At 43.8% G+C, this 14,203-nt stretch overlaps 1 protein-coding gene across 7 annotated transcripts in view; it reads left to right on the top strand.

Annotated features, from left to right (window-relative positions):
• Positions 1-14,203, top strand: part of DDAH1 (dimethylarginine dimethylaminohydrolase 1) — a 112,623-nt gene that overhangs the window by 93,596 nt on the left and 4,824 nt on the right. For 4 of the 7 annotated variants that reach the window (XM_072867487.1, XM_072867481.1, XM_072867485.1 and 1 more), the window contains 2 exons: positions 4,977-5,120; positions 5,557-10,186. In XM_072867487.1, the coding sequence (XP_072723588.1) occupies positions 4,977-5,120; positions 5,557-5,673 (261 nt within the window). In that variant the 3' untranslated portion in view covers positions 5,674-10,186. Of the gene's footprint in view, positions 1-4,976; positions 5,121-5,556; positions 10,187-10,615; positions 13,473-14,203 lie in introns of those variants that run through there. The other 3 variants (XR_012043391.1, XM_072867482.1, XM_072867483.1) reach the window with 3 other exon arrangements.

Here is a 14,203-nt window from a genome sequence, read left to right as displayed (position 1 = left end):
TTAAGAAATTTGGTGTATTGACCATGGCAGACTGGAGCATTGCTGGTTTCAAATAGATCTAGAATGCAGTTTGCATCCATAGGATCTATCCTATCCTATATCTCTAGCAGACTTTTCAGTACCTGACAAGTAGATCATTCTACTGTGATTTATGCTGCTCAAAGTAGCTGTCTTGTCCCCTTCCTACTGAGTCTACCCCACTGTTGTCTCTCCTGCCTGTCTGCATTTCAGGGCTGACACTCCTTATAGATCTTGACATTCAAGAAGATCGCTGGCTTTTCCAGCTCTGTGCTTCTGTCCCCTCTGGTCAGCCTGGCCAACTGTTTACAGTCACTGTTGTCACTGCTGCATTTCAAGGAAACTGAGAATCCATTGAGTAGCGTGGTTTGTATGGCAGGCTGAGTCCCTGCACCCAGGTGCGTAGCACCATGGCATAGCTCTCCAGCTCCACTCTGTCCCGCATTTTCTTGTGTTGAACCCTAAGGCTGCTACTTTCCCTCTCCAGTGCCAATTGTTTCTCCAAATATGAAAAAGCGAGGAAGGAACTTAATAGACAGAAGCAGGGCAATAAAAAAATGAAGGAGATTCAGTGTAGATAAGTGTAAGGTGATGTGCAGCAAGGGACAGGGAGAATGATGATGTGAACATCATATATGAAATAATGTGCTCTGTTTGATCATTACCACAGAAATAAGATCCTGGGCTTGTTGAAATTGCCAGCTCAGCTGAAAGCCTAATGAAGAACATCCTTATGCTACTAATTAAAGCTGTGGTGCATCTGCATGTTGGCTGTTGTGTGCACTTTGCATGCATGATCCCTTCGTTGCAAAAAAGATAGAGTAGAACTGGGAAGATTCAGAAAAGGGCAAAAAGGATGAGCAGATACCTGGAACACCTTGCCTGAGGAGACAAACTAAGCAAGCTATGACTATAATCTAAAAAAGAGACAACTAAGAGGGGATGATAGATGCCTATGAAATCAGGAGTGATGCAGAAGGGTTGACTGGGGATCAATTGTTTGCTGTCTCTCCCAGTGCAAGAACCAAGGGAGTGCTAAAGGCAAGGGGCAAGTTCAAAAAAGAAAAGAAATGTTGTCTCCAGTCCCTGTCTTAGGATCCAGAAGTAGGATATTGTCACTTCTGATGTGGGGCTGGAGGCCCACATCATGCAGCACTAAAGAAGCATTTCCAGGTTCTACAAGCATTAAAAAATGGCAGGTTTGGTAATCAGAGGTATTTTCCAGGTAGTGAGCAATAATTTACCTTTTTCAGTCCTCCCTCCAGGTGGCAATGTATTGGCCAGGTGCCTGCCCTCATCTTTTGCCTTAAGTATGCAAGGGCGTCAGTCTGCTGTCGTTCCCAGACAAGTGGTCCTTCCTCCAAGCAGAAGAGAAGCACGCTGTCCTCCAAACTCCCAGCCAACCTGGGGGGATGTGACTTGCATACTGCTGAGTAATTCTTCTAATCAGTGTTAGCTGCCCTGCACCACAAAAGACTTAATCTTCATCGTTGCAGGCAAAGTCTTGATGTAGCTTAATCTTTTCTCACAATTTGCAATCTCCTGGATTAAAATCTTCCAATTTGCACTGTACCCCAGGGCGAATGTTACTTAAGCATCAGTGTAAACCAGGCCAAACTTTAATGTGCTTGGAAAGAAGGAAGAGATGGGAGGGAAAAAATATCTTCAATAGTTTTAAGTCAATAGTTTTCTTTTAAGAATACTGTGACTGGAAGGATTTAGGACAAGATAGCTGAAATCTGGTGAGGGAATGATCCTGTGGGTGTGGGGTTACATGCATTTGACTTGGGCTTAGGTTTGTTTTTTCTTCTAAATGTTGAGGGCTAGGGGAGCAGGAGCTAATCAAAACAAAAATCAGACCCTGAAAATCTGCGCTTCTGCTTCTCTATCAACGCGACACAGGCATTTTTAAGTGCAGTGTTCATTGCCATGTTAGCAAGAGGAACACTCACCGCATACTTGGTTTTGCTTGTGGGCTGTTGAAGACACAAAGGCATATTGCAGGTGTGGTGGGTTTGGTCGCTGTCTGTCCCACAGCAGTCTGGATGTGAGTAGGTCCCGGATGGCAGCCAGGCTCAGACGAGGGCCATCCTCGTGGAGGGGGAAAATTTGTAACTAGGCTTGGCCTGGTTTAAAAGTGCATGTGATCATCTTGACTCTGTCAGTGATAATAGGCCCTAAACACATACACATTTTTCCTTCATGCATAATGCTGCTTCATATTTAGGATTATTTAGCTTATCCATTACCTCAGTTGTCGGAGGACACACTGTAAAAACTATAGAAAAGGCATTTTAGGCTATGCGAATGACTTCAACATAAGGAAAGCATGACTAAGGGCTGAGAGAACGCGCAATGAAAATCACCCTCTTCAGGCTGAAGAAAATTCCCAGAAAAACTAGGCATGCGGGAAATGCCTGGCTCTTAACGTAGCTGGTCATACAATGTTTGTGGGCAGAAAGCCAGCCCTCCGCAAACGCATTGTGCAAGCACTATAGTCTTTGTAAACTTGTCATTTCCAAAAAATATATATTTCTATCTGATAGAAAATACAATCAAAGGACCTTGCTTTTATCTCCTTGTCTGCCCTGGAGTCCTATCTGGCCAGGCACATGTGCGCAATGACTTTACGTAATAGAAATATGGAAAACCCCACAAGTCTTTAAAATAACCTGATTGCAACATATCAGTGTGTTTCTGCTGCATCCAGAGCCTCCCTCTCGGGCAGGTTTGGGGTGTTATTGCCACGGTGCTCTCACTTTCCCACTCATTTTTTTTCCTCCTCATTTATTTCTGAATTAATACAGCCACAACTTCTGTGCTTTTTAATCTTGAAAACAATCCTCCTAATGTGCCCTCCCATCATGTCCCAGGCTTCCCAAAGCTGGTTCATGCCTCATGCTGGCACAGCTAAAGCCCTGACACTTGTTCTTCATTTCTGCTTGCTGCCGGTGTTCTCACTTCAGCACTTTGCAGAAGTGAATGAATGGGAGATGTGTCCATACCCTTCTGCTTAAGAATTAATTTGTAATTTCATATGGAAATGTTACACAGTAATTCATAATGTATTTCTGATGGATGAGCTGTTCCTATAGAAAACCTACAATATTGGGATTCTGTTGCCAACAAGGACTGGAGAAAGCACAACTGTTTGGGAGCTGAGCAAAATCCAGGCATGGTGGCTTTTCCTCCACTGATACATGTATTTCAGTGCAGATTTAATAAATACATTTCCTTAATCCAGACTTAAAAAGATTATGTAGGGAAGAAAAGAGAAGTTGCAGGTAGAGGACGAGTCTGCTGGCTCTGGTTACCGGGGAGAAGAGTTGCACTGGGTGCAAGCATGTCACCTGCTGTTAGATGTCTGCGGCATCAAGGAAAGCGTAATAAAATACATCTTGGCAACATAAGGGAAACAAAATTATAAATAGGAAAGTCAACCGTGGTAAGCACAGTAATAAAAATACATCCGGTGAAGTAAAGGTGCAAGGATTTTTCCCCAGAAAAACATATTAACCTTTTACGGAGGTAGATGTGACCTTGGGAACTCAGGAAAGTTTCATAACTTCAGAAGGAACAAGAAATGACAATATGATAACACTTCCTCAAGAATGCATGGCATTCCTCATTGTGAGTTTCATGTTCTCCGCGGGATGTGGATGACTCAGGCTACAACATGAAAAATGTATCCAGACCTATAAAGGAATTACTTACTGTAGGCGTGTGCAAGCGTAGGTTGCTTTGTTGCTTCCCAATATGTTGTAGATCCTCGTTATAATTCAGTTCTGTACAATATTTTTTTAATTAACGAGGAGTAGTACAAATGAACTTGCAAATAATTTAAAGATTAATTTAACTGTGACTAAAATCAGTCTGTTCTCTGCTATGTCATGTAAATCTGTGGGGTTTCCCTGAGAAGGAAATTTAGTTGAAAAATTTTGTTACCAGAATACCAGTTTATTTTTAAGATAATATTAGCATGAGTATTTTTAAGTTGAAAAAAACCCTTTTCTTTCTGTTTGCGTCTTTGCCATGAATGTGGGAACATAGAAGGGCTAGGAGAGAAACTGGAACACTTGAATTTGCTTAGGCTTTCAGTGGGACCAAAGTTTTTGACTTTGAGCTTTGTTCACTTCTGAGTCATTCTAGGTCTCTGTCAGGGTGAAGCTGATGTAAAGCTGGAACGGTACAATGGGGAGTCAGGCATCTTGTCTCCAGGCTTTTCCCATCTTTATTTAAAAGTTGAGCCTGATCCAAAACATGGGATCTCAGGCTTCTCATGTGCTGAGAGTCTCTGCCTCTGAAATTCCAGCCAGGATCCAAATTTGTGTATGAGCTCTATATTTATAAACCAAACTTCTGAAACCCACCAGCTCTACTGTTCTGAGGAGATTATTGTGTTGTCCCCTTGGGAACGAGGATTAGCGCAGACGTGCCTTCTTGCTCCCTAGCACAGGTGCTTAGTGAAAGCGTAACTGCTTGGAAAGCAGAAAGGAGGTCCTTGAAAAGAATTAAGATTGGGCTGATATCCAGGCTGGGAACTGTTCCTGTCCTGTTTGTGTTAATTCATGCTCATTTTATAAATATTGAATGATGGCTGCTTTTTTGCAGGTGCTGAGCACCTATAGTTTCCATCAATGCAAGCAAAAGTTTTGCATACTCAATGTGCATTCCTTAAGGAAAAGACCCCACTGATGATACTTGCTGAGTGCCCTGCTTAATCCTGCCGCTTGCAGGAACCATTTCACAAAGGTTTTCTACTACTTATTTCAGTTAGAGTTAGATCCTTCCTTGAAGGGCAGAGATGAAAAGAGATCTTCTTACTTTCTGCATAGCAAAATGGCTCTTGGCTGACTTGGCAATCTCAATTAGCTATTTTTTGAAGGCTCTGTTCTCCCATTTGTTTGGGGCTTCTAGTGTTTTCAGTCTAAATAGCTGTGCTTTGTGTCTCCTGGCAGACCATGCAACAGATGAGCGACCACCGCTACGACAAGCTGACGGTGCCCGACGATGCCGCAGCAAACTGCATCTACTTAAACATTCCCAGCAAAGGCCATGTCCTGCTGCACCGAGCCCCCGAGGAGTACCCGGAGAGCGCAAAGGTGAGAGCTGGGCTGAGGGTGCCTGGGAGACCCCCAGCATCCCGGCCTTGCCGGGAAGTCGGTGGGAACTGAAATTGGGTGCTTTCCAGAATGGACTGTTGTATCCCATCATGGAAATACCAGATGGCGAAAGGTCGAAGGCCTGGGCTCTGTTCTCATCTGCACAACTGATGTAATTACTTAGTCTCTTGTGCCCCTGGTGCTGCTTCTGCATAACTGGACGTAGCAACAGCTCCCCTCGCTGCAGTATTGATGTGCATGAATCCCATAGCCAGAAGGCCATGCACACTGTAAATGTTAGTGTTGATTACAAATGATGAGACGGCTTAGCACCTGCTGATAAATCCATGCCTGTTCATTCTGTAAATACTTAGAGAAAAGGGAAAAGAGAGGCATAAAGTGTAATGACTTCTGTTCCATTTTCTTTCCTAAACAGGTATTTGAAAAACTGAAGGACCACATGCTGATCCCAATAGCCAACACAGAACTGGAGAAAGTAGATGGGGCCCTCACCTGTTGCTCTGTGCTTATTAACAAAACTTCAGAATTATGAGTTTACAGAGTCCCTCCCTTGTAACTGGCAATAATGTTACACACAAGGTAGACGAATCTGTATCCACACTTTTATTGTTTTTATTGACAATCTACTGTACCACTGTGCTACTAACCCTTGTTTACAAATTTTTTGCTTTGTGTATTTTTATTATGTCCTTGCAGATGGTATTTAAGGTGGATGTATGGTTTGGGGGGCACATAACTCTGAAGTATGTTAGTCCCATGGGCTAGCAGAAGACAATTATAATGGCTAACCCCTAGCTTTAGTGATTTAACATATCTGTGTGAAAATTTTATGAAAACCAACTAATTCTCAACATTTCAAGCACCTCTTTTGTCTTTACACTGTTCCCTTCTCCTGTCTGTTTCTCTTGCTTTCTTGCTCTGCATCTCTCTTTCCTTCCTCAGTCCTCTTTACTTTCAGTGATGCAAGGTATCAGGGGGGACTGAAGAAGACTCAGTGGGCTCATGAACTTGGTATCTCATGTGGTAGGGAAGCTTTCCGTACGCTAGCTGGAACAGCGGGCAATGGACTGTGCTCAGTCCTGGCCATATCACATTGCTGCTGCTGGGCAGAGTTGTGGCTGGAATCAGTTTCAGATGCCAGGTAGCAATTTCGGAAAAAGCTTCCTCCGACGGGAGCATTCAAGGGCAATGTCTGCCTGGGAAACTTGAATGACAGAAAAAGAGAGAGTAGTGCAGCCACACAAGATATATCGTGCAAGTTCAGGTCCCAGTTTGCTGCTAGTGCTGTGACTTTCAATTTAGTGAGAATGGAAGAGGAGTCTTTAAAAAGGCCAGATCCCAGGGAGCACCCGGACCACAAAAATGAAAGACTGAGATGCTTTTGGAAAAGTTAAACCTACAAAATTAATCTAAAATGTGGGGGGTTATAATTCTCTTTGTTTACTTTTTTTATTTATTTCTGTCTCTCCTTTCTGTTTTCTCCTCTTTTGGAGGCCACTTACTAGAAAAATTCAAAAGAAAAGGGTGATAGAAGGAGTTGAAGGACAGCTATTCCTGGATTATGCTCATGAATAAGGAAAGCTATTTTTTCCTGAAAGATTGGCATTTGTACTTTATCTGCCCTTGGGGCAGTTTTCCTTGGAACAATAACCATCTTATTTTTTTTAATTGCATGAATATTTACTGTGGTATTCCATTAAAACAAATATAATTTTTGTAGCAAATTCCACAGCATGTTTACCCACTGAGTCATACTTTTTTCACCACAGTAAAGTGAAGCATACCCCATTGTATTCACATGCTTTTCGTTAAATCCTTTGTAAACTAAGGATGGAGAAATTCCCAAACAGAGGCAGTAGTGGAACTCTTCAGAGACTGACAAATAGTCTGAACATGTTATCAACTTCCTAGACATCTCCTCCACCTTTCCTGAACCACTTGTGGCGTGTTGCTAAGGTACAGTAGGAAGTGAGCAGGGGGGGGGCTCAGGCAATGTGGTCTGCAGGAAAGCAAACAGTATTAACTGAGCGCACACTTGGATGTCCTTCGGAAACCTGCGTGCTTTTTTGTGCAGTCATAAGGGAGGAAACACAAGTACTCATATCCGTAGGTATTCCTCAGCGTCTCTCTCAGTTCATCTCAGTGGCTAATGAGGAGAAAGCCTCCTGGCAGCTACCAGAATACATCTGATGCTTTGTGGGCACACTGTATGTTGCGATGACATGAGGTATCACGAGGGAGAGAGCAATGACAAGCTAATATAATGTATGTGAAAAGAGAGCATGTCCCAAAGGAAGTCTTTAGCCAGCCAAACAGCAAGTGCTGTTTTTATGGCTGTGTGCTGTCCCAAAGGGTTCTCCTAATGTTTCCCCTTTGTCTCCTCCATTCCCATGCGCCATCATTTAAGCCTGACCCAGGTGATCAGGCTCTAAGGATGTAAACATTGCAGTGGGGAATCTCTTTTTCTACCTTCCCGTGGTGCTTTTTAAATATCTGATAAAGCATCTTGTATTTTAAAATAACTTGACATTAAACAAAGATTTTTGTGCCAAAAAATGACCCTGCAGTATTTAACTGTGACCTTCTAGAGGCAAGCTGGACTCTGTTAAGAACCTATGCAGCTGTGGGAGCTGTCATACAAAGCTGGAACAGAATCCCCCTGACCTGTCCGTGCACCTCCTGGGGCCTGGCCCCCATCCATGTCCTTCAGTCCCTCTTCCCTCCTCTCACTAGGGAGCTAGAGCATCCAGCTATACTGGGACAGCGTTAGGCTGTGGGATTTCTATTCAATTTCTCTCTCAAACTTTCTGTGGTGGTGGTGGTGTTTTTTTTTTTTTTTATTTCCACCCTCTCTCACCTTTCACCTGTCTCTCTCTTCCTCAGACTCTCATTTCTAGTTTATGGCATGATGAGCACTTTTCTCTCTTAACCCCAAGTGATTTTGCTTTCTGTTGCCTCCTACTATAGTTCTCCTACTTGAGTTGTCTTTTTCTGTACTCCTCCCTCTTCACTGTTCACTCCAAAGTATCCCAACCCACAGTGGACTATCCTAAATTCCCTCCCTCCTTGAATAGGTGCCAGGAGGGAGGAGAAACTGAGGGGTCCACTTTAGCTCTGAGCGACTTCTTTTGAGCTGAAAGCATGACTGTCAACAGGAGCTATAGATCCGGAGAGTGACATGGGTGACTCCTCTTTTCTGGAGTAATCCTAAAGAGAAACATTTGTGGTGGACATGTTGATATCTTGTGTCCCTGAAAGCAATAGAATAGGTGACAATGAATTCCCCTGGCTCCCCAAGGGATGGGGAGGAGGAGTTGGGATCTCAGAGCTGAGAAACATCTGTGTTGACAGACAGGTTGGTCTTTCACCTATTGCCATTTAGATTTCCTTGCCTTCAAGGCTGCATTTTGGTATACAGAAAGAGCAAGGGAGTGGCTGAGGGACCTGAATTCCCTCAGGTGATGATTTCAAGTTGTATTCAAACTGTCTAACTTCAGGCACAGAATTTAGGTGCTCTAAATCACACCTGCTTTCTCTCTGTTGGTCTGAGTAGGTATCATAGCCTCTTAACATAGACGCTCTAAATTACATTTTAGCCTGATGCCAAAAGTTACCTAAGCTGGTTAGTGGGATTGCCCTCACCTCTCTGCTTTTAGTGTTATTCTTTATTCTGGCATTATAAAGCAAAAACATTAAGAGCACTTCAGTTTGCGCATTTGCAGTATGGTACTAAGAACTAAAATCATGCCAAATGCTTCTTGTTCTTGCTGTTTGCTATTTTTTCTGTTGCCCAAACGAAGAATTCAGTTGTGAGGACATTTCTGCTGTGATACATATGCATCTAATGGGCATCCTGTACATCTTATCACCAGAACATTTCTCAGATGCCTGATATAAACCATCATCCTTGATTAATATAAATAATAAAATAAAATCCCAAACCAAAAAAGGAGATGAGACACTGAACGCTAATAGCTGCCCACATAAAACACTTGATAACAACTGTCAGGCTATATGACATAGCAGGCCAGTGCAGAAGTTCTTGTGGTTAATAGCTCAGCAATGGGTCTTGAATTACTCATCAAAGGTTTTTTTTCCTTTGAGCAATCAGTTTAGCTCAGTTCAAATGAAAGAGCTACAGTGTGCATTATAGATCTTTCATGGGTGTTGTCTTTGCTGAGAGTTTAGGGAGAGCTGTGATATGTGGGTTGTTTTCTTCACCAGAATGTGAATACAGTGTCTCTCTCTGCAATGAAAATGTGAATGCATACTGTACCTTACAAGATAAACTTGAATTCTTCCATTTCTGCATTTTCTTCTTTTCCATGCTAATATACTCCTTTTTGGTCTTAAATAGATGCCACTGTATGAAGCTATGCTCTGATTTTTTGGTGATTTCCATGTAATAGGTACAGAGCTCATAGCCAACACTATGTCCAGTTCTAAAAACAGAAAGTCAGTGCACAGAATGCTGTTTGTTCACAACAAATTAGGGATGAAATATGGAAAAAAATGAGCTTTTGATTTCATTCAACTTCTTACACATTATATCAATGAAGTCAGAGCCAAATTACTTTGATAGAAAACATCAGCATTCACATGGAACCGTTTTGGGAAAATAATTTACTCTAAGATTCTCTATTTTTGCTTTTATCAATGAGGAAGCTGAAAAGATAAGACTGCTTGAAGAATGGTATTTGTTAAGTGATTGTGAACAAAGTATCATTGGACCTCATGTATTTTCAGAAAAGTTTTAACTGGACGTATGTAACTTGTATAGAGTTGCATGTGAATCGTGTTAGTCACTGTTTTACGTTGTATTGTTCTGCAGTGCACAAATATGACTACTGAACACAGAAGTGTGACATTTCATTAAACTTAAAATCTTGTTGCAGGATATAGTTCCCCACTTTTTGTGCCAAAAACATCGATACATTCCGTAATCTGTTCTAATAGAGGTTTGCACTTTGATTTTTTTTGTGACTCTTGCAGTTTCAATACTATATATCCCCATCATGAAGGAATAAAGTGTCAGTTGTACTGTGCACTGTGTAGTTTTTGCCTCTTGTTTTGAAACTGAAAGCATATGCATGTAATTTAATACTGTTTCATGCCATCTTTTTATTTGGAAGCTTGTTACGTGCCTAGAAATAAAGCCAGTTATAGACACTAGTGCTAAAACCTTTAAGCCTGTTAGAAGAAATCTTGACTCTTTAAAAACAAATCATGATTTTAGACTCTACATTTAAGAATAAGGTATAGAGAGGGGATATTGCCTATGTGTTCTAGATACAATGGTTGTGACTAAATTTTATTATTGTCCAAGATAACTAAACAGATGCTACTGTAGTATAGTATTTTCTCTGTAGTTCCTGTATTGACTGTAAGTTACAAAAGGTGACGCTACAGAGGTTTACTGGCATGACCGTTAAGGTTAAATTATTCATGTAGCTCTTGTGTCTTTTCTCCCCCAGGATGTCAAGAGAGGTGACTACATTTCAGACATGGCTTTGTGGTAACATGACAGATGGTCGCATGTTTTATATCTAAATACTACTTGTGTGCTACGAATAGTGCATGTGGAGCTAATCTCTGCTTGTACCCTTGTGCTCTAATATCATTAGGTTATGATATTAGGATTAACCATCTCAGGAGGCAGTGCAGTTACTCCAGGCTTCATGGACGTGTGCGTTAAGTGCTCATGGGCCTTCAGTGCCACCTCGTGGCAATCCAAGAGTCAATTGTTCAAGGCCTCAGTACTGTCGCTTCAACTTTTTAAGAAACCCAACATAAATTAACAGTACTGTAGCAAAAGAATTACATCACTTCCAAACTGTACAGCTTTGCTAGTAATAGGACTTTAAACAAACCATAATCTAATACTCTTCTTGCTGGAGAAGCAGGGACAAGGAAAGATTTCATTAGGGCTGATGTAAATACAGCCTTTGTACTAATTTAACTACACTGGTTAAAAGTATGATTTTTTTAATACTAATATATTTAAATCAGTGCTATGTCTAATGTGGATACATTTATCTTGGTGCAATTAATATAGTAAACTGCTGCATTTACATGCATCTTTGTGTACCCATAGCTACAGGAGAGTTCGTACCAATTTACTTGAATTTGTTTCTAAATGGCAATAATTAAAAATAACAAAAGCTATACAAGCCACTCCCACGTGCCATGTTAAGAAGTTCCTCATAGAATATCAAAGCCTTCAAAAGCATAATAGTAATGCAAAAAGGAGTGCCCTTTGCAAAATTTAGCTGTAGAATATTACTTCAGCAAGTAGAGACTTGCGCACTTGGGTGTATGAATTCACTCTCCACTGTAAGTACATCCTGCCAAAAGTCACAGTCTCCTGCATCGTAAAGTCCAGACCTTCTGATGCTCTCTGCAACTGCACCCCCAAAAATTCACGAGCTGTAGGTTGATTGCTGTGGGTTTGTAGTTGAAAACATGCCATTGGTAGCTGCAGATATGCATTCAGTTTGGGCAAGGCCCTCGATCTGGATCTGTAACTGAAGCAAACTCTTTTGCTTCTCTCTGCCTGGCAGTTCTCCTCCTCCTCCCTAGGGAATTGTGGGTGTAGAGCCCCGCTGCTCTCACAGGGGCCAGGTGGGGTGTCCTGCCAGCTCCAAAAAGGGGTTGTCCTGAGGCAGGACCCAGAGCCTTGAGTAAGGACCAGGAGGCAGAATGGGATGGGAGCATGTGAAGCGCCGCGGTAGAGGCCCCTGCTCTGCAGTAAGGACAGGCTGCCTGCAGAGGGGTTGGTCAACGAGGGCAGAGGTGGAAGAAAACCTAGAGCCAGCCACAGCTCTGAAAAGCCCACTGACCTCTTCTCACAAACTGTGACAGCGCTACAACATTTTCTAGGACCAATACTGTGAAAGATTTGAAGAGCTCTGGGTTGTAAGCAGTTTCCAAAACTTACTTGGAAATGTACTCTAGAAATTTGTTCTAGATGGATGTTACATGTGTACATACTCATAAAACCAATGCAGTGTCCAAAATCTTCCCAGCTTCCTTGAAAGACTTTCTCTCTTACTCGCTCTTTATCGAGGCTCACTTCTTAATATTGAACTGATGTTAACCTCCTGAAACGAGTTTCATGCTGAGAGTAGTAGTCTTCCAGCTGCCTGGACCATTAAATCCTGTTAGGGTTTATTGGCATTAAGTCTGCTAAAATATATTCTATTCTTGTATTCTCTAACCCCATGCTCTTTTCCTGATCGCTAAAGTTAATTCACTTCAGTTTGTCTCACACATGGCTCAGGAATCCAGAAGCCTAACCCTCCAGGCATCGCGTGGCTTTGAACCGCGCCTCTCACTGAGCAAGATTATTAACAAATACTCTAAATCTAGAATGCATGATAGCTACTTTTATCAGCAGTGTTGTACAGAGCCAGTAAAGTCTACAATATAATTGACCTTGAAGAGGAGGAGCTGGAAGGTGTTTGGTTTAATGAACAAGGATAGGAGTCAGGGGCTGGGAAGACACCTGGCTCTGTCTCAGAAATGCCCCAATGAGCTTGCTGGAAGCATCAGCGAATCTGAAACCTTTCCATGTATTTGGGTGCCTAGCACAGATGAGGGAGGATCAACACAGGCACTTGGACTTGAAAAAAAATGGCCTGCGCTGCAGCCCTCTGAGCAGGAAAACAGGAGACAAATATTCCTTTACTTTGTATTTCAGCTGTGTAATCCAGAGATAACAGAGACAGCTTTGAGAAATTCAAATGCACTGCAGCACACAAAGGCTTCTTGGGGTGGGGATAACACCACAGAAGGATTTGGGTTTTGAGCAGAGGTGTGCTGCCAGATTACCAGCGATCAGGTCTGCAGGGCTGGATGGTGAGGGCGAGTCGGAAGGAGTTTTCACTGGGCAGAAGTGACCTTCACAGCAGGGGCAGGGAGCAGAGCTGGTTGGGTGTTTTCTGGCAATCAGTCTGGGGGCTGGCTGTGGTTTTAGAAATCAGCCCTGTCACTAGGTAAGAACGGTGACTAGTCCTTTATTTTTTAAATGTTCTGGGCAGGACCTTTGCTATCCAATGTGTTTATTGAACAGCTGGGAATGCTAGCACTGTAAAATAGGTATCATTGCAATTAATATTTGAAGTATGATTGCATTAACAAGGCATATCAAGCAAAAGGACTTTGCAAAATATCGTACAACTGGTAGTTTTGCCTTACTGACAGCAAAACCCAGTATTGATTGCTTCTACTTCTATACACTTCCATGTTTAACTGCTGGAAACGAAGTTTTCAAGACTGCAGCATGAGCCCGAGTTTTACTTTTGACAGCTGAAAAAACACCGATTCATTCCGTTTTGTCTTCTGTCCTTTCTTTAAGAGTTGGCTGCTGCGCGGGGCAGGGCCGGGAGCAGCGGCGGCCGCCGGGGCCGAGCCTGCGAGCGCGGGGCTGCCGGGCCGTCGGCGCAGCGAGGTGGGAGCGGGCGGCTGCTCCACGGCGTACGGCTGGGCTTGCTCCCAGGCCTGCAGCAGCCTCGGAAGACAGCCTCTACGGCAGCGGGTTTTTGAAAACCGTCAGTCCCTAAAACCTGTTGTGCCCCCCGTGCCCTCCTGTCATCGATCGCGTAACTTGCAAACGCTGCGAGGAGTGTGTCATCACCCGGACGAGGCGCAGCCTTTCCGTACAGCGTCGCCCAACGCTGGCAACGCCCGGAGCACAGGCCCGGGGCACCCGCACCCACTCAGCGGTTCCAAACACCTGTTTTAACGGAGGGCGGGTTAACATGTCCTCGGGAGGCAGCTGCGAGCCGCAGACACGGACGGCTGCCGCAGTCTGGTGACAGTTCCGGAGAAGGGCAGGGTGTAACCCCCGAAGGGAGCCGCTCCCTGCGCCTCCGCAGGGGAGGCGGGAGCCCTGCCGCCAAGCCCGGCGGTTCCCAGCTCCCCGCGCCGCCGAAGGCCGGGGGCCCGGCCCGCCGGCACGACGCCCTTGCCCCGGGCGGCTCCCCGCCGCGGCGCGGCCCGCCCGCCCCTCGCCCCGCCCGGCTCCCAGCGCAGCCAGGCCTCCGCCGCACGGGGGCGCCGGC

The sequence above is a fragment of the Ciconia boyciana genome, chromosome 7 (assembly GCF_034638445.1).
Source record: "Ciconia boyciana chromosome 7, ASM3463844v1, whole genome shotgun sequence".
Lineage (NCBI taxonomy): Eukaryota > Metazoa > Chordata > Aves > Ciconiiformes > Ciconiidae > Ciconia > Ciconia boyciana.
The sequence above is the reverse complement of the archived record's forward strand: the minus strand, read 5'-3'. Positions and strand labels throughout refer to the sequence as shown.